The 20,122-nt window shown below is 38.7% G+C and overlaps 1 protein-coding gene across 1 annotated transcript in view; it reads left to right on the forward strand.

The window, feature by feature from the left end:
* The window catches only part of ubl7a (ubiquitin-like 7a (bone marrow stromal cell-derived)), a 32,015-nt gene extending 16,912 nt beyond the window's left edge, over nt 1-15,103 (forward strand). The window contains exons 6-11 of the mRNA XM_039773553.1: nt 194-251; nt 2,630-2,763; nt 6,175-6,224; nt 10,349-10,522; nt 12,631-12,750; nt 14,589-15,103. Of these exons, the coding sequence (XP_039629487.1) occupies nt 194-251; nt 2,630-2,763; nt 6,175-6,224; nt 10,349-10,522; nt 12,631-12,750; nt 14,589-14,726 (674 nt within the window). The 3' untranslated portion in view covers nt 14,727-15,103. The remainder of the gene's footprint in view (nt 1-193; nt 252-2,629; nt 2,764-6,174; nt 6,225-10,348; nt 10,523-12,630; nt 12,751-14,588) is intronic.
* The last annotated feature ends 5,019 nt before the right edge of the window (nt 15,104-20,122 follow it).

The following is a 20,122-nucleotide window of genomic DNA, read 5'->3' on the forward strand; positions in this document are numbered from 1 at the left end:
ACCTCCATCTTTAGGTAACTTCTGCCATTCTTTTTATTTTTTTCATCCTATGCTTATTTTGTTTAGATAAATTGTTATGTATTCTCAGACTGCATGGTCACTGGGGTGGGGAAGCTGACTACAACTGTGTAATTCTCTTTCTATTGTATTTTTGATTATTTGAACCCTGGCCTTTTTCTTTTTGATCATCTAGGAGTGCTACGAGACAAAGACCTTTTTTCGTTGTTCACAGATCCCAACATGCTTGATACGTAAGTTGGAGTTAATCAGTTGAAACTGTTTTAATTTTACTCCTTTTTTTTGAGTGTTTTTATTTTTATTTTTTATTATTATCACTCTTCTTTTAACTTTGCCTGTTTGTTGTCTCGTACAAATCTTGTAATCGATGTTTAATCCACTTCCTATTGTCCAAATGACTTGAAATTTTGCACACGTACTTGCTTCCAATGACAATACATGAATCAATAATCAGTTTCACTAATTGATCAATTAATCCAGGTTAATTAAGAAATGAAATTTTCCGGTGAAGGATAGTTCAAAATTTCACCAATAGATGGCGCTAGTAACAGCTAGAAATATTAAAGGAACTGTTAAAATATTGATTACAAAATTATACTAAAACAAACCAAAAAAGACAAAAAAGTTGAAAATAATATATATATTAAAAATTATTTTTTTAAAACCATGCTTATATTAAGTTAAAAAGTGTACTAAAAAGTAAAAAATAAGTCTCTCATACATCACTCATAAAATAAAAGCGTTGGCGCTTTTCATCAATCAACATTCAAAAAAAACTTCTTCAAATCTTAGCAAAAGCATCCACGCTTTTATTTTACTTTTTAGTACACTTTTTAACTTAATATAAGTGTGGTTTTTAAAAAGTACAGTATTTTTTTATATCTATATTTTATATGTTAGTATAAAACACCCTAATGTTATTTATGCATTTCTTTCTACAAGTATGAGTGTGTCAGATAGACTTTCATTTCTCTGTGATGTGTGTTTTGTGAGATTTTTGTTCCAGCGTTTATATTACTAATGCTGTGAATATTTCACCGTAGTGGTGCATTGATCCAAATTGGAGATTCTGCACCCTTCACTGCTTTGATCAAAGATTTTCTACACCAGGGTGCCTTTTTAACTTTGTTGTAAGATTTCAAGAATGACATATTTGTTTAAGAAATTTGTGGGAGAGGCTCAAGCATCTCTCAGATCTTGTGATCAATGAAAAAGTGTTTTTTAACGGTGTTGTCTTCCTAACAAAAAGTGGAATATCACCCGCATATTTGACTTATTTTACTGTAATTTAAAAGTTCTTAAGTATCATGATATTTAAACTTTAAAGAACTATTACAGATCTGTAAATGACAAACGTGGTGTAACTATTTGGTTGCAGTGTTGTAGTGACTAATCAACTTTGTATATTTTGATTCATGTAATGTGTGTTCTGAGTGTTTTAGAGCCTTTTGCAGAGCTGAGGTGTTGATTTGAGAAATGCTTCCTCTGTTGTGATAATAGGGTTTTTGATGTGAGAAATGTGTCACATTGAAGAGAAAAACTGTAATACAGAACAACAATTTATTTCTTGTATAGCAGAAAAATCACAGAATAAATGCCACAATGGGCTTTAGCAGGACTTATTTTTTAATAAACCCAGCCTTGACTCTCTCTAAGAAGACAAGAAAAAATTCCTCCCAACAAAAGCCTTGTAGTGAAGAAAATTGAAGAAATCTTGGGAAAGGCAAGCCAGAGAGAGACCCCCTTCCAGGTAGTTTGTAAGTGCAATTGGGTGTCAAAATGGGGTAAACACAACACACAAAACAGAGCACAAGTGATCCTCTACACAGAGCGAGACAGCCAATCTATCACGGGCACATGCAGTACAAGCGACAAGCAAGTTCTTGCACCCAGCACTCCTCACCAACTGCAGACACAGAGTGCCTTGACAACTCAAGGCAAAATGCAGGAGCAGATTATTCCACTCACTAAAAACAAAACAAACGCAAGCTGTACAAATAGTATAATAATAATTGTAATATCCATTGTCAGTACATTTTTGGGGGTTGGGAAGATCATGAACGTTGGGTCTGTCTACAATTGTTGTGTACATTTGAGGTAAATTGGTAGCCACATACTGGGGCAGATTAAGGTAGTGTTTGTGTTAATTATGCTTTATTGTTCTTGTATGACATAGTTACTCTCGCCCTAATGTATGTGTATGTTAATCACACCTTCCAAAATATAAAGAACAGGATTATTTGTTCTTTGATCTCATATCTTTAATGAGTGTTCCGGTTTCGGAATTATTTACATGATTTTTTGATTCCTTTTAATATTAAGGTTTTTCTTTTTTGTGAACAATTCCTTATTGTAGGTTTCAAATTTCCAGTGGGATCTGTGTTCCCAGGAACTTGAAACTCCCCCAAAAATATTAGATGACATCTCATTTAGGTTAGACTGGATGTATCTACAGTAAACTTACTTTATATAGCATCCATTTACTTCAGATTTCTGAATGGTTGGATTAATATAGTGTGCCTGATATGAAATATATCCTTTTGTATTTTTATTATACATAAACCATGCATCTTTTCTGAACTACTTAATATTTCTGCTGTTCTCTTCCCAGGTTGATTGTTCGGCATCCTGCCCTTGTCAATGCTATTATTTTAGTTCTCCACTCAGTGGCTGGTAGTCTTCCCCCACCTCAGACTTCCATGGCACCACGTGACACCTCATCTACTTCCTATTCCAGTATGCCTGGTAAAGCCTTTTAATTTCTTTTTATTCTGGTTACCCAGTGTTGCAAAACAAAATGCACCATTTCCACTTTTTATATTACATGTTGACACTACTTAAATAGTTTTGTATTTACATAAATCACAATCTACAATAAAATGAATTTGGCAACAACCATGCTTAATTGGTTGTTTGGGTGGCATTATTTAACCCTGTTGACATCTAAGTAAGAAAAAGGTGCCATCATCCTCAAAACCTGAGTTCACCAGGATATCCTGTGGTAAGATCACATAGTAAATTGATGGTAAATCCTGAAAGTACTACATTATCCATCCATCCATTATCCAACCCGCTATATCCTAACTACCAGGTCACGGGGCTCTGCTGGAGCCAATCCCAGCCAACACAGGGCGCAAGGCAGGAAACAAACCCCGGGCAGGGCGCCAGCCCACCGCAGGGCACACACACCCACACACCATGCATACACTAGAGACAATTTAGGATCGTCAATCCACCTAACCTGCATGTCTTTGGACTGTTGGAGGAAACCCATGCAGACACGGGGAGAACATGCAAACTCCACGCAGGGAGGACATGGGAAGCAAACCCAGGTCTCCTAACTGCGAGACAGCAGCGCTACCACTGCGCTACCATGCCGCCCATACTACATTATATGTATATATATATATATATATACATACACACAGTGGGATGCAAAAGTTTGGGCAACCTTGTTAATAGTCATTATTTTCCTGTATAAATCGTTGGTTGTTACAATAAAAAATGTCAGTTAAATATATCATATAGGAGACACACGGTGATATTTGAGAAGTGAAATTAAGTTTATTGGATTTACAGAAAGTGTGCAATAATTGTTCAAACAAAATCAGGCAGGTGGATAAATTTGGGCACCACAAAAAAGAAATGAAATCAATATTTAGTAGATCCGCCTTTTGCAGAAATTACAGCCTCTAAACGCTTCCTGTAGGTTCCAATGAGAGTCTGGATTGTGGTTGAAGGTATTTTGGACCATTCCTCTTTACAAATCATCTCTAGTTCATTCAGGTTTGATGGCTTCCGAGCATGGACAGCTCTCTTTAACTCACACCACAGATTTTCAATTATATTCAGGTCTGGGGACTGAGATGGCCATTCCAGAACGTTGTACTTGTTCCTCTGCATGAATGCCTTAGTAGATTTTGAGCAGTGTTTCGGGTCGTTGTCTTGTTGAAAGATCCAGCCCCGGCGCAGCTTCAGCTTTGTCACTGATTCCTGGACATTGGTCTCCAGAATCTGCTGATACTGAGTGGAATCCATGCGTACCTCAACTTTGACAAGATTCCCAGTCCCTGCACTGGCCACACAGCCCCACAGCATGATGGAACCACCACCATATTTTACTGTAGATAGCAGGTGTTTTTCTTGGAATGCTGTGTTCTTTTTCCTCCATGCATAACGCCCCTTGTTAATTTTAGTTTCATCAGTCCACAGCACCTTATTCCAAAATGAAGCTGGCTTGTCCAAATGTGCTTGAGCATACCTCAAGCAGCTCTGTTTGTGCTGTGGGCGGAGAAAAGGCTTCCTCTGCATCACTCTCACATACAGCATCTCCTTGTGTAAAGTGCGGCGAATGGTTGAACGATGCACAGTGACTCCATCTGTTGCAAGATGATGTTGTAGGTCTTTGGTGCTGGTCTGTGGGTTGACTCTGACTGTTCTCACCATTTGTCGCTTCTGTCTATCCAAAATCTTTCTTGGTCTGCCACTTCGAACCTTAACTTGAACTGAGCCTGTGGTCTTCCATTTCCTCAATATGTTCCTAACTGTGGAAACAGACAGCTTAAATCTCTGGGACAGCGTTCTGTATCCTTCCCTAAACCATGATGGTGAACAATCTTTGTCTTTAGGTCATTTGAGAGTTGTTTTGTGACTCTTCAGAGAAAATTAAAGGAGGAGGGTAACTTACAATTGACCCCCTTAAATACTCTTTCTCATTATAGGATTCACCTGTGTATGTAGGTCAGGGGTCACTGAGCTTACCAAGCCAATTTGAGTTCCAATAATTAGTTCTAAAAGTTTTGGAATCAATAAAATGACAACGGTGCCCAAATTTATGCACCTGCCTGATTTTGTTTGAACAATTATTGCACACTTTCTGTCAATCCAATAAACTTCATTTCACTTCTCAAATATCACTGTGTGTGTCTCCTATATGATATATTTAACTGACATTTTTTATCGTAACAACCAACGATTTATACAGGAAAATAATGACTATTAACAAGGTTGCCCAAACTTTTGCATCCCACTGTATATAACATATAGGTTGTCGTTTTCACCTCTTTGTGCGGCAACACCACATGTGAATGTGCATTTATTGTAATGCTGTTATGGTGGTTTCTACCAAACTACTGCTAATTTAATTTTCAGTAGATTATTGTGAAATATGGTACATATGTACAGTTTGTTAACATAAATTATGGTATTTGAAATGTTCAGGTTGCTGTAAAGATTCTCAAAAATGTTAAAGTTGTGAAATGTAAGATGAACAAATTACAGTTTTTGATAAAGTGCATTAATGTTTTGAATATTAAGGAGTTACATTTCTGATTACTGTACTCCTTATCTTTTCATATGGGTTCATTTAATGACCACGTTGTAATGAAATATTTAGCTATTGAATAGTTCAAACTATCAAGTCAGCTCTATTTATATTATATCAGTATCAGCTCCTTCATTTCTGCTTCCATCAGTAATAAAACATGATGTTGGTTTGGATCACCATTGCTTTGCTTGATAAGTTATATAATGCATTAGGGAAGCCACACCTGGAGTACTTATTACAAAAAAGACATCGCGGGACTAGAGAAATTCCAGAGAACAGCGACTGAGCTAGGTTAGTTTAGGTTAAGCAGACTTTTATTCCAGAGAAAATTTTTTTTGCAGCAGGACAGTGCAAACCATAACACATTGTTACACAGATAGTAGAACGGAGACCCAACAGCTGCAAACTATTGTTATTGTATATTCACTTAAGATTGCCACAAGGAGGTATATCTGCCCTTAATAATAATTCAGAACACTGCAGCATCCCTACAAGATAAAGAGCTCTTAAATCTGTTGCTCTTTACCCTCGGGAACCAAAATCAGCAACCTCATGGTAATGTTCCAAGGCTTTATTCTCTTTCTTCATGTGCATAGTTAATACTATAAATGATATTGTGGACAATTTCTAAGATATTGGATGTAGTTCAGAAATGAGGCAAATTAAGAGTTTGGTTACGAGGCAAAGCTGAAAGGTTCTCAGGCTTGTTGCACAATCTTGCCATGATTTTTCTTTTCACTGCTTACTGAAAGTCTCATTGAATTTTTTTTTTCTTTCAAAAAATAAAATTCAGATGTGATTTTAAAAAAGATCTTCCTGTTTCAATTCAGGAGGATTTCTTTTTGAAGGTTTATCTGATGAAGAAGACGACTTTCAAATGGTAAGTATGTAGTTGTAGTAAGTAATTGTTTTTTCCAGATTATGCAGACGATAAAATTAAGTCTCATTATATATGTAATGCATGTATCACATAACTTGATTATGGGATGAATGCTGTGCATTATGTAAACTTTGTAGCGAACCCAGACTTCTGGAAGGTTGCTGAGGTTGCCAACAGATTTGTATACCAATGAAGACGCTATGCTTGAAAAATGAGGGATTTTATGGAATCGGAGCAACATCTAACTCCTACAGTATTAACAACACACACCAGAAAAATGTCCAAATAGATTAAATATATTCAGATATATATATATATATATATATATATATATATATATAGATATATATATATATATATATAGATATATATAGATATATATATAGATATATATATATATATATATATAGATATATATATATATATAGATATATATATATAGATATATATAGATAGATATATATATATAGATATATAGATAGATAGATAGTCTCTCTCTCTCTCTCTCTCTCTATCTATCTATCTATTTCCAAACACAGCAAAGAAAGATAATGACAAAAATACAAAATGAAAGCCATGGACAAGCCCACCATTTAAAGTCTATACTGTAAGTGAAGGGTGTGGATCCTGAAGGGCAAACAATGATTAACAGAAGGAAAGATATTGTGGAATATTTCCCTTTTGTAAAGGGGATAATGAACACAGTCCTATGACCAGATTCCAGGAGGTGAATTGTCTTCTGATGCTTGCCTCTTCACAAAGAGCAACTGTAGACAGGATTCTGAGAAAAACCAGCTTGGCATATTTCCTAATCATTAAAAATGAAACAAAATATTTATCATGATCTTATCACAGTGCTTATCAAGAGTGGTTGCATATCTAAAACTGTGTGACAATTAAGTATGTTCTTCCAAAATAACTTGTGACCTAATGAGGCTGGTGTTTGTTGACACTCTTCACAGTGTAACAAAGGCGCTTTATTGCACCCGACCCGACACAGATGGACACTGAGGCATGTATGAAATAACTAAAGGTTTTTATTTTTCTTCACCCGTGGGCGCATGTCTTCCCCGTGACCCACAGGCAATACACAGTCCAAAAGCACAACAAACCCCAATCAAAACACTGTCCCTTTACCGCCACTCCTCCTCAAGCTTCGTCTCCTTCCTCCCAACTCTGGCTCCTCGAGTGGTGGTGGCTGGGCCCTTTTATAGCCCACCCGGAAGTGTTCCAGGTGATTGCCCTCCTGGTCCTAAATGCACTTCCAGGTGGGGCTGAAGACTCGTCCAGCCAGGCTATTGGAAGCAGACAGCCCCCCCTAGCGGCCACCCCGGGCCCCAACCAAGCTGTGGAGGACTCCATCTCCCATGGAGCCCTGCAGGTGGTTGGGGAACCACTGTCGGCCAGGGAGGCTGCCACCAAGCATCCCAGGGGGAGGTATTGGACTGCCCATGGTGGCTCCCCTGGAACATAAGCAGCAGGGGCGTCCCTGCAAGGCATGGGACCCGGCTATCCTTCACAACAGTTAGAATCCGTTTATCTCATACTTTTTAGATAATGTTATTCTTAAAAGGTGTGTGTCGTGTACAACTTCTATGCCCTCATCTTTTATGCCTAAAAGTCTACTCTTAGTATTGTTATGGAATGCAATAGGATTTTTTTTTGATTTTACAAAATAAAAGACATCACCTTCCCATTATGGTATAATCCATCTATCCATTATCCAACCTGCTATATCCTAACTACAGGGTCACGGGGGTTTGCTGGAGCCAATCCCAGCCAACACAGGGTGCAAGGCAGGAAACAAACCCCAGGCAGGGCACCACCTCACCGCAGCATTATGGTATAAAGTGTAGATTAATTCAAATTACACCATTAGAGTTGCAAAACTGAAAATTCTGAGAAGCAAACATTTTCCTCCAAAATAATCTGTGGGGCAGTCTCAACATAGTATGACTTGACGAGGTTGATGTTGTTCATAAATTAGGATTCTTTCACTCATACATTTTTAGATCATTTTATCCTTAAAAGATGAAAGTACAACTTTTAAGATGAATTTGCAGTGCTTTGCACATATTGTATCCCGCTAGTATTGTTGCTTACATCTAGTGACATACAGCCGGACATTTATTGATAGGCATGTTTAAATGCTTTAAGCAAAGCTATTGAAAGAAGATTAGGAAAGCCAGGCAGGTTCCATTTTGATAAAATGTAGAAGTTTTTATTTGATGCATACATATTGTCAGCACAGATTAAATACTGTGTCGGTTAACGAGGACTTGAATATATGACGGAGCAGTAGGGAATATCTTGTAAAATGGTGATGGTTACTGATGACAGGATCACAAAGCAAAATATAAGGGTAAGGTGTTTGGACAATATTTCCTTTCTAGAGCTAACCAGGTCAGTTTTGTCTTCTTACACCCTCCATTGTCTCAAAGGACTTACTCAAAAGTACCCAGCAGATCTTTGCAGAGTCATTTTTAATATGTGTTCTTTTTGCGTTGCAGACAAACAAACTTGCACTTGCAGCTATTTTTTAAAGAATCGTTTTGTGAATAAATATATACAGCAAAGTATACTATAAAAGGGAAATGCAAGTTCGGAAAGTATAATCATTTGAACAACTTTAATTCTCCTAGTTAAAGAAAGCCCCAGAGATTACCACTTTTTGACATCCTGTATGATGGTTTCGTAAATTTAATTTGCAGAAATTAAATTTGGATACTTCTTTAAACTTTCTTCTGACTACAAGTCTTAGATAAGAGATTTTAATTTATTATTTAGTTTAGCAAGAGGGTTGACTGAAAAAGTACAATATTAGTTCATTTAATTTTGAACTCAGAAACTGTAAAGTTCATCCATCACCAAATCAAAGTAAAGTTAGTGTAGAAAGATATTTTTTGTTCAGTTCCTTTGCTTATGATCTCCATTGCCTGTGGCAGTTTCTTTGCATGGATAGCCAGGGGTTCAATGGCTATGTCAAACAGCAAGGGTGATATTCTGCAACCCTATCTTCTTCTGTGCTCTACTAATGAATAGTCTGAATTGCCTCTGCAAACACAGGGTTTTGGTTCAGAATATAATATTTTGATACCAAGCATATATATATTTGGTCCAAACCCAGACTTGCACAGTATAGGAAAAAGATTTCTCATTCCACTCTTATTAATTTTTGTAGCATCCAGTTACACACTTGTACCAATAATATGATGCATGAATCATGCACAGCTGCTAAATACACACGTTTTTAGATGCTAAATTTCCTTTTCCATATCAGTTTTTCATTTCAGTATGTTGTTGAAAGATAATTACAGGAAAGTTACATCACTCACTTGAAAATACAGTACAGGCCAAACATTTGGACACACCTCCTCATTCAATGTGTTTTCTTTATTTTCATGACCATTTACAGCACTCCATCACTCTCCTTCTTGGTCAAATAGCCCTTACACAGCCTGGAGGTGTGTTTGGGGTCATTGTCCTGTTGAAAAATAAATGATCGTCCAACTAACCTGACTTCTGCACAAAAGAACTGCTGGTCCCAACTCCATTGATAAAGCAAGAAATTCCACTAAATAACCCTGATAAGGCACACCTGTGAAGTGAAAACCATTTCAGGTGACTACCTGTTGAAGCTCATCGAGAGAATGCCAAGAGTGTGCAAAGCAGTAATCAGAGCAAAGGGTGGCTATTTTGAAGAAACTAGAACATAAAACATGTTTTCAGTTATGTCACTTTTTTTTGTTAAGTACATAACTCCACGTGTTCATTCATAGTTTTGATGCCTTCAGTGAGAATCTACCAATGTAAATGGTCATGAAAATAAAGAAAACACATTGAATGAGGAGGTGTGTCTGAACTTTTGGCCTGTACTGTATGTCAACAAAGTAAACTGACATTTGTTTTATGCCTCACTCAAGAAGCATAAATTACCAATCAAAATTTGATTATAATTGGTAAAATTAGCTATGTGTAAAAGATTATTATTTTTAAGGCTAAAGCTTCTTTGTATAAAATATGAAGTTATGAAAATGTTGTAAAATGTACCTTGTGGTTGGTTTGTATCAAAGCTATTAGTTACTCTAATTATGAACATTTCTGCTCATATGTTTGTTTTTTAGGGTAACCATGCCTCATCTTCTACTAGCGAGAGTGCTTCTGGCTCCCGGCCAGCCTCCTTGGGGTACTCAGGAGCCACTGGTCCTCGCCCAATCACACAGAGCGAACTAGCAACTGCCCTTGCCCTAGCCAGTACTCCAGAAAGCAGTGCCGTTACTCCTACGACTAGCAACCAGGTACTAATAGTATTGCATTTGGAATGAGATCTGCATAATGTCAAAAATCAAAAATAATGATAACAAAACAATAATCTGCTGTATAATAAAACGCTAATGTCTGTGTGTCCAGTGCCTCAGAGCAATCTGATTGGTCACGACAAGAGAAAGTGAGTCTGTGAGATGCACATGGAGGAGTAAAGGTGCATGTCATGAAAGTATAAAACCGGACAGGAGGTGAGAAAGGCGCCTCGAGTCCAAGAAGCAGGCTTTATGTCAACACACTTGAGAAAGTGAGTGATGATGAAGAGACTTTCAGACACGCGTGAATACAGAAGAAAGGCGCTGAAAGTACTTGTAGGGCATGAGATAGAAAATATTTTTAAATTATTCGATTACCTCTCTTTGATATAATAATATTTCTAGATTTGTCATTCAGAATGAATGTTTTTCTTAATAAAAATTAAGAAAGTGTTATTTCAGTATGTTTTATTATTCTATTGTGAAAATGCTGGAATATGTTTTGCTGCCACTGTTGCACTTACCAGTAGGTAAGGATTGCTTTACAGTAACTGTTAATGATTTTCATTGTTGGATTGATTTGTTTCTCTTTGTCTGGCCTTACATTCAAAAGCTTTTCCATATCCAAATGTACAAACATGATACATATTCAGCTGGAAATACTGTATCCCTACTAACAGTAGATTAAGTAATTAGTTCTGTTTCCTTTTGTAAAGTCAATTGTGAATCAGATGAAAGCAGAAACCCTGACTTTTTACTGTAGTGTGTTAGGCTTGGCAGAAGTCAAAAGCTTACAGTTAACTCTAATCACCTGTGCTGTCACTATTTTTGGAGACCATTTATAATTCTTAGGAATACACAGTGTTTAGTTTGTATTGTGCTTCTATTTCCCAGGCGTACATTTTCATTATAGAATCCCTCTCTTGATGGAAAGTTTTGATTTAGAAATTCTTGCCTGGATTATGTATTTCTTTTAGAGCGGAGCTTCTGTTTTCCTCAGCAGGGCTGATCAGATCTTGTCCTTGTAATAAATTATCTGGAAGATGTTTTGTAGCCAAGCAAGAAGGTTATCTCTGTAGTATTTGGTATATCCAATAAGGAAGGCTGGCCACGCAGTAGTGAGTCGGTGTGCTGCATTTAGGCTTGCAGGGCGTTAGTTTTACTGATAAAGAAGAGAAGAAGATGCAAACTCTGGCTTAGCCATTCAAACTGTGCACAAGTAACCTGCTTCCAAACCCTAGACCTGCATATAACAACAGAGCTGAATAAAAATATTACAGTACTAAAAGAGGAAGAAAAAGGGAAAAAAACACATTCTGTGTTACCTTCCACTCAATGCCAGTCTTTGCTGTATCTTAAGTTTTTTGAGCTTTCAGTTAGCTTTGAGTTGTGTTAACTTATGGTATAAGCAATGCATTCTTGTGGCTTAGACATGTGGTCATTTTACCTTTTGCACCTCCGCTTTCGTCAGTGAGGTTGGACTATGGAGCATCAAAGTCAATCTTCATTATAGCTCAGCCTCAGCTCCCAAAAATCCCTTTCAAGAGGAACTTGTGCAAAAGCATGCAGGCTGGATGTCAAATGTTGTAAAAGAAGGTTTTGAAATTTGCTTACTATTCAGTTTCACTTCCTGAGTATGCGTGTGTGCTGGAACTCCAGAATTGTGGTTAGTGCATAAGTTTGTCTATCAAGGTTTGTGAAGATGACGCAATCTCACTTAGTCACCATTCAGAACCTGGGATGCATTCTCTTGATGAATGTAGTATTTCAAGGGGCCTCTGGTGCAGGTTCTCCACAAAGACGTTGCTCCTTATTTTGTTAAGGAATTTAGTTTGACTGTCCAGGTAGGTAATTAAGGGTAAAGCAGAGATTTCAGCTTCCTGGCCCTGCACCTGCAACGAACATCCAGATTGCTGTGCTGCTTCCTTTTGACTTTGACATCTGAAGGCTTCTTCCATAAATGACCTCTCCCATGAAGATTAGCCTGGATGACATCTCCAAATTAGCCCCATATGAGTTTGTGTGAGAGTGTAAATGAAGGTGCCCTGTCTTAACTTGATGATGTTGCTAAGGTAGATTTTTCATTTATTTTCTTTTATAATTTAAAGGGTGCCTCATCTGGAGCCTCACCAGTTATGAGTTCTTCAGGAATGCCAGCAGGAACTCCAATCACAAATGATATCTTCTCACAAGCTCTGCAGCAGGCACTTCAGGTTTCTACACTGCAGGTAAATACGCATCCAACCACACAAGTACATCAATCATTTGACTTTTTAGAAGTCTTGACAGTCTGCTTATTCTCCTTTAAATTTTACTTAAAATACAACGTATTTCAAAAAAACTTATCTTAAAAAATGTAACATTCAAGGGAAACAAAAAATGCACATGTATGTGTATTCTATTATCAACCAGTAACTGTGCACACTTTACTTGACCATTCCTAGTTTTCGTCCTCTTCCTCTGTACATTTAGCATTCGTTTGCTCAGAGGTCGATGCGCTTACTGCTTCATGAGCAGCTCTTCTCTTCTTTCGTTGGCATCTTTTCACGTTAAAACTGATAAAGTCAGTGTTTGCGTTGCGATTACTTAGTACGCTTTCTTTAATTTTTCACTTAAGTGGCCCATCTGCCTCAAGAATGATTTAAGATATGAAGAGGTAGGGGAAGTGATGGCGAAGGTGGTAGGGATGAGAACGGCGCCCGTGCACATGTGCTGCACAGCCACCCTGCTGGCCACTGCCGAGAGTTGATTCAGCAAGTAAATAAAATAAAAAGAGGAATAACCTTGGAGGTCAATCGTCACCCCGAAAGCAGATAGTAGACATCATGTAGTATATGTCTACAAATTTTAGGTCAAACGGTTTGCGAGCTACAGGTGATTTAAAATCCTCAACAGACAAACGGACAGCCACGGTAGTGTATTATATAAGAAGATCTAGTGCACTTGTCATCACTCGGTTTTACTGTTCTGCTTACATACATTTAATCTTTATTTTTTTTCTTTTACACTTTTTTGATCATTGAAATCATTGTCGGGCAACCGGTACGCTGTGGAATTTTCTAGGGTGCCGCGAAAACTTTTGTAAAATATTTAAAATTGCTAGTGTTTTTGAACTTTTGGTTGATTAAAAAGATAATGTTTAAAAAAAAAATATTTTGGAAAAACAGATAACGGAACACTTACGGAAATGAAATCTAAGAAACGTGAGAGACTTCAAATGATTGACAAGGAAATGCGCGTCTGTCTTTCGAAAATTGATCCTCGCATCAATCTCATATGTGCTGATAAACAATCTCGACGTTCACATTAATTAAATTTAAGATTTATCCTTTGATTCCTTTATTAATAAAATGTCTTTCAAACTTGTAAAATTAACTGTTTTTATTGGCAGTTGTCCATAGATTGTGTCGTCACGACTTTATTTATGGGCAGGCCCTCAGGTGCGCCGCGAAAGAAGATTTTTGGACTTGGTGCGCCGCAACTCGAAAAAGGTTGCCTTTCACTGATTTAAATTGTGAATCAGAGTAATTTCTGGCGTTGCTTATTAACAGTGGCAACAGTTTTGTGAAACCAGAAAAAAGTTTCTCTGTGCTGTTTTCATAGGGGAGCCATCATCACTCAAACCTCTTTAGCTGTTTCCACTCGCATAGTAATGTCGTTATACTGCTTTACGTCTAATGCAGAGAATGATCAGAAATCTGAACTGAGCTTTCTGACTTGTCCCAGGGTTTTTGTTTTATTGTGAGAATGGACTGTGAAAATTTTTGCACCCATAAGGGCTGTTTTCCTGCTCTGAGATGCTCACGGGCACCAGAATATATTACCAGCAAATGCAAAGAAAAGATTGTCATTTGGGTTTTAGTCCATCAACATTCCAATATTAAGAATAAGATGCAGAATAATCTGTATTATTAATTTTAGCTCAGCTTTGGATAAAATGATTCATCATATCACCCAAAATGTCTCTTGCAAGAAAAGCATCGCCCACTGGTGCTAAACTATCGGGATTCAGAAGCACTGATTCAGGTGTATTCATTGAACTCAGGTACTCATTTTGTGTTAACAGGCCCAGTGGCAATCACAACTCCAGCAACTTCAGGATATGGGCATCCAGGACGAGGAGCTCATTCTAAGGGCTCTCCAAGCGACTGGGGGGGATATCCAGGCTGCCTTGGAGCTCATATTTGCAGGAGGAGCCCCATGAAACCCCCACAACCTTTCACTTTCATATGAAGAGAGACGCCAAACTGTTAAGTAAATGGCTAAGGAAGACTAATAAGACTATTTAGAGTACAACAGCAAGTATTGTTTTAAGGATGTCCCTTTCTGTGGGCACAGAGGTAGATGGATTATATTTTTTTTGTTTTGGTTGGGAGGGTGATGGTTGGTTGCTGTTTCCTAAGGTGAAAACACAGGGACCCAGCAATGTGTTACATTCTTATGAGACATGAAGGTAAGGTAAGGTCTTGAAAGTGTACCATTTATGATGCTGTTTATACTATCCAGATTGTTATTTAAAAAGACAAACACGGTAATGTAAATAAACTTAAGAATATGCTTGTCTGTTTAATATTATGTAGACATTATGCCATCTTCTGTTGTTCTTCTGAAATGATATAGTAGATCTTTTTACATATAGGCCAGCCTGACAGCTTACTTTCTGGCCGAAAATACTGGTACCTGACAAAAGTAATTGGTTTTATGTTAATTTATGACCAAGTGTGTTATTTTAAATAATTAAACAAATGATAATGGCATTGACAAGAATATTGGTACCCTTAATCCGATACACTCCATTGATTATCTCGTTACAATGGCACCTGTTGAGGCAGCAAGTGAGCAGTCGGTGTTTGAAGGTAACGTGTTGAGAGTGAGAGGTTAGGAGCACACGCTGATACAGCGCATTGCTGCACCCACCACATGACAAACCACCTCAGGATCCCCAGATTAGGACCCGAGTGCAGCCATGCGGTGGGTGACACCTCAGCACCGCACATGTTTAGATGGAATGAAGTGGAACAGTGTGAGGTTTTTTTTTTATGATGGCTGGAGTGCCAATTCTGCCCCCAACCCCCAGGTTTTTCCCAGCAAGTTGGTGGACCTTCTTGCAGGGCTGGATGCAGATTAACGTCATACCCAGGATGGAGCAATTGCAGGTTAAGGGCCTTGCTCTGGGGCCCAGCAGAGTCGAGTCACTTCGGGTGACTATGGGATTTGAACCGGCAACCTTCCGATTACCAGTGCAGATCCCTACCTCAGAGCCACCACTCTGCCCATGACGTGTTGAAGACAGGAAAAAAGAGCAAACGTAAGGATCTGAGCGACTTAGAAACTGGGCAAATTGTGATGGCTAGACGACTTGGTCAGGCCATCTCCAACATGGTGGGTCTTGTGGAATGTTCCCAGTACTCAGTGGTTTGTACCTACCAAAAGTGATGTAAGGAAGGACAACTGGTGAATCAGCAACAGGATCATAGGTGCGGAGGGATCAAAGGCCAGCTCGTCTGGTTCAATCCCACAGAAGAGCTACTGTAGCACAAATTGTTGTAAAACGTAATGCTGGCTGTGAGAGAAAGGTGTCAGAGGACACAGTGCATCACAGCTGGATAGTCACGGCTCTGTGTAGCTGCTGGCCAGTCAGAGTGCCAATTCTGACCCATGTTCGCCACCAATTGTGCTTACAATGGGCACGTAATCATCAAAAGTGGACCATGGAGCAATGGAGGAAGGTGACCTGGTCTGATAGATCACGTGGACATCCAGGTCCATGTGCGTCATTGACCTCGGAATTAGATGGCAGCAGGATGCACTATGGGAAGCAGGCAAACTGACTAAAGCAGTGTGATGTTTTGGGCAATGTTCTTCTGGGAAAATCTGGGCCCTGGTATTCATGTGGATGTTAGTTTGACACGTTACACCTACCTGAAGATTGTTGCAGACTACGTACAGTACACCCCTTCAGGGAAGTGGTATTTCATTGGCTCAGACACAGGAAGCAAAGGGTTATGGTGTGAGGAATCCAATCAGAATTGGCTGATGTTAACAGTGATGTCCAGCGGGGGTCCACGCTAGGGCCGCTGCCATTTTTAATATCCGGTATATAAATGATCGGGATTGAAATATAAGTAACAAGTTGGTTAGGTGTGCAGATGACACCAAGATAGGTGGATTGGCAGATAATCGAGAATCTGTTGAATCATCACAGAGAGACTTGGACTGCATACAGGCTTGGGCAGATTTGTGGCAGATGAAATTTAATGTCAGTAAATGTAAAGTATTACACATAGCAAGTAAAAATGTGAGGTTTGAATACTCAATAGGATGTCTGAAATTGAAAGTACACCTTATGAGAAGGATTAGCAGTCGTACTGGACTCTTAAGATATCGACTTTCTGACAGTGTTCAGAGGTCATTAGAAGGCTAACAGAATGTTAAGTTATATAGCGCCCTGAAGTGTGGAGTACAAGTCCAAGGAGGTTCTGCTCAGGCTTTATAAGATAGATAGATACTTTATTAATCCCAAGGGGAAATTCATATACTTCAGCAGCAGCATACTGATAAAGAACAATATTAAATTAAAGAGCAATAAAAAAGCAGTGCAAGTTAAAAAATGCAAGGTGGAGAGTTCGAGGCCGGTATAACAGACAATAACTTTGTATAATGTTAACGTTTACCCCACTGGGTGGAATTGAAGTGTCGCATAGTGTGGGTGAGGAATGATCTTCTCAGTCTGTCAGTGGAGCAGAGCGGTGACAGCAGTCTGTTGTTGAAGCTGCTGCTCTGTCTGGAGATAATCCTGTTCAGTGGATGCAGTGGATTCTCCATGATTGGCAGGAGCCTGCTTGGTGCCCGTCGCTCTGCCACGGATGTCAAACTGTCCAGCTCTGTGCCTACAATAGAGCCTCACCAGTTTGTCCAGGCATGAGGCTTCCCTCCCCAGCACACCACCGCGTAGAAGAGGGCACTCGCCACAACTGTCTGATAGAACATCTGCAGCATCTTATTGCAGATGTCGAAGGACGCCAACCTTCTAAGGAAGTATAGTTGGCTCTGTCCTCTCTTACACAGAGCATCAGTATTGGCAGTCCAGTCCCATTTGTCATCCAGCTGCACTCCCAGATATTTCTAGGTCTGTTCCCTCTGCACAACACACTGGTGAGGCCTCATCTGGAGTCCTGTGTGCAGATTTGGTCTGCAGGCTACAAAAAGGACACAGCAGCACTAGAAAAGGTCCACAGAGGAGTGACTAGGCTGATTAAAGGGCTACGGTCATTACAGTTGAAATTTATACAGTTTATACAGTTTGAAATTACAGATGAAATTTAATGTCAGTAAATGTAAAGTATTACACATAGGAAGTAATAATATTAGGTTTCAATACACAATGGGCGGTCGGAAAATCGAGAGTACACCTTATGAGAAGGTGTTAGGAGTCATAGTGGACTCCAAGCTATCAACTTCCCGACAGTGTTCAGAAGCCATTAAGAAGGCTAACAGAATGTTAAGTTATATAACACAATGTGTGGAGTACAAGTCCAAGGAGGTTCTGCTCAACCTTTATAATGCACTGGTGAGGCCTCATCTTGAGTACTGTGTGCAGTTTTGGTCTCCAGGCTACAAAAAGGACATAGCAGCACTAGAAAAGGTCCAGAGAAGAGCGACTAGGCTGATTCCAGGTCTACAGGGGTTGAATTATGAGGAAAGATTAAAGGGGGAGAGCCTTTACAGTTTAAGCAAAAGAAGATTAAGAGGTGACATGATTGAAGTGTTTAAAATTATGAAGGGAATTAGTACAGTGGATCGAGACTTGTATTTTAAAATGAGCTCATCAAGAACACGGGGACACAGTTGGAAACTTGTTAAGGGTAAATTTCGCACAAACATTAGGAAGTTTTTCTTTACACAAAGAACGATAGACACTTGGAATAAGCTACCAAGTAGTGTGGTAGACAGTAAGACGTTAGGGACTTTCAAAACTCGACTTGATGTTTTCTTGGAGGAAACAAGTGGATAGGACTGGCGAGCTTTGTTGGGCTGAATGGCCTGTTCTCGTCTAGAGTGTTCTAATGTTCAGTTTAAATAAAATACGAAAAGGTGGCATAACTGAAGTGTTTAAAATTATGAAGGGAATTAGTCTAGTGGATCAAGACTGTGACTTTAAAATGAGTTCATTAAGAACACGGGGACACAATTGAAAACTTAGAGTAAATTTCACACAAACATTAGGAGGTTTTTCTTCACATAGAGAACCTTAGACACTTGGAATAAGCTGCCAAGTAGTGTGGTGGTCAGTAGGACTTTAGACACCTGCAAAACCTGACGATGTTATTTTGGAGGAATCGAGTGGCGAGATTTAATAGGGGGCGGCACAGAAAACGCCGATTGGTGACAAAGTTTGCCTGTCAGTCCACAGCGGAAGATTCCCGTTAAGTGGTGTGCTGAGTGAGGGAAAGTTAATATAGCGTTTTGTTTTTTCTATTAAATTGTTGGCGATCACATTTTCCGACGTATGTACATGATGGTGTACATTAATAGGCGGACTTCCATTTCCTTTATTCCCATACAAGAGTTATATAAAAAAAAGGCTGATCCCAAAGTAAACTGGAGGCGCTCCCCGTTCTTTTTTTGCCTGCAGTAAGGTGCTTGATAGTTTGTTACGATTCTGTATGCCATTTCATTGTAATAACAATCACTAAAATAATTATTTATAATCTAACGTGTGCGCCGTGGTGATTTTATGTTTGATCGGGTACCGTATCATTGTATTTCAGCAATAGAGACAAAAATCAACCGTCACGTTCATGTTTTATCTGTGCTCCGAGGTTAAATATGTTTGACAGTTCTGGATATTGCACACAGTATTATTACGTGTTCGACACAACAAGGCATACCTTTAAGTAGTGCAATGAGAAAACGAAAAATGTAACGTTTAACAGTAAGCCCTAATTAGTAAATAAAATCTAATGATCTAATGTTTATGAGGCACTCATCTTTACAATTGTCGCTTTCAGTCCTGTAGTTAAATATATAGTAAATTATTACTTTCAAATAAATGTAAATAAAATGTCAATTAAAAAAGAGACCCCAAAGTAAACTGGGGTACATCCCGTTTTTTTAAACGTTACATTTTTCGTTTTCTCATTGCACTACTTAAAGGTATGCCTTGTTGTGTCGAACACGTAATAATACTGTGTGCAATATCCAGAACTGTCAAACATATTTAACCTCGGAGCACAGATAAATCATGAACGTGACGGTTGATTTTTGTCTCTCTTGTTGAAATACCTCCCCAATGATTCCTTTAGTGATTATTACAATAAAATGGTATGTAGAATCTTAACAAACTGGAACAAACTATCGGGCACCTTACTGCAGACAAAAAAGGACTGGGAGCACCTTCAGTTTACTTTGGGATCGTCTTGCATGAAAAAAAAGAAAGGATGTCCGCCTGCTGATGTACATACATCGGGAACTGTGATCGCCAACAATGTAACTGAAAACACAAAGCTATATTAACTTTACGTCACTCAGCACACCATTTAACCGGAAACGTCCCCTGTGGACTGACAGGCAAACCTTTTCACCACTCGGTGTTTTTCT

Source organism: Polypterus senegalus, chromosome 12 (assembly GCF_016835505.1).
Source record: "Polypterus senegalus isolate Bchr_013 chromosome 12, ASM1683550v1, whole genome shotgun sequence".
In the NCBI taxonomy this organism is placed as follows: Eukaryota; Metazoa; Chordata; class Cladistia; order Polypteriformes; family Polypteridae; genus Polypterus; species Polypterus senegalus.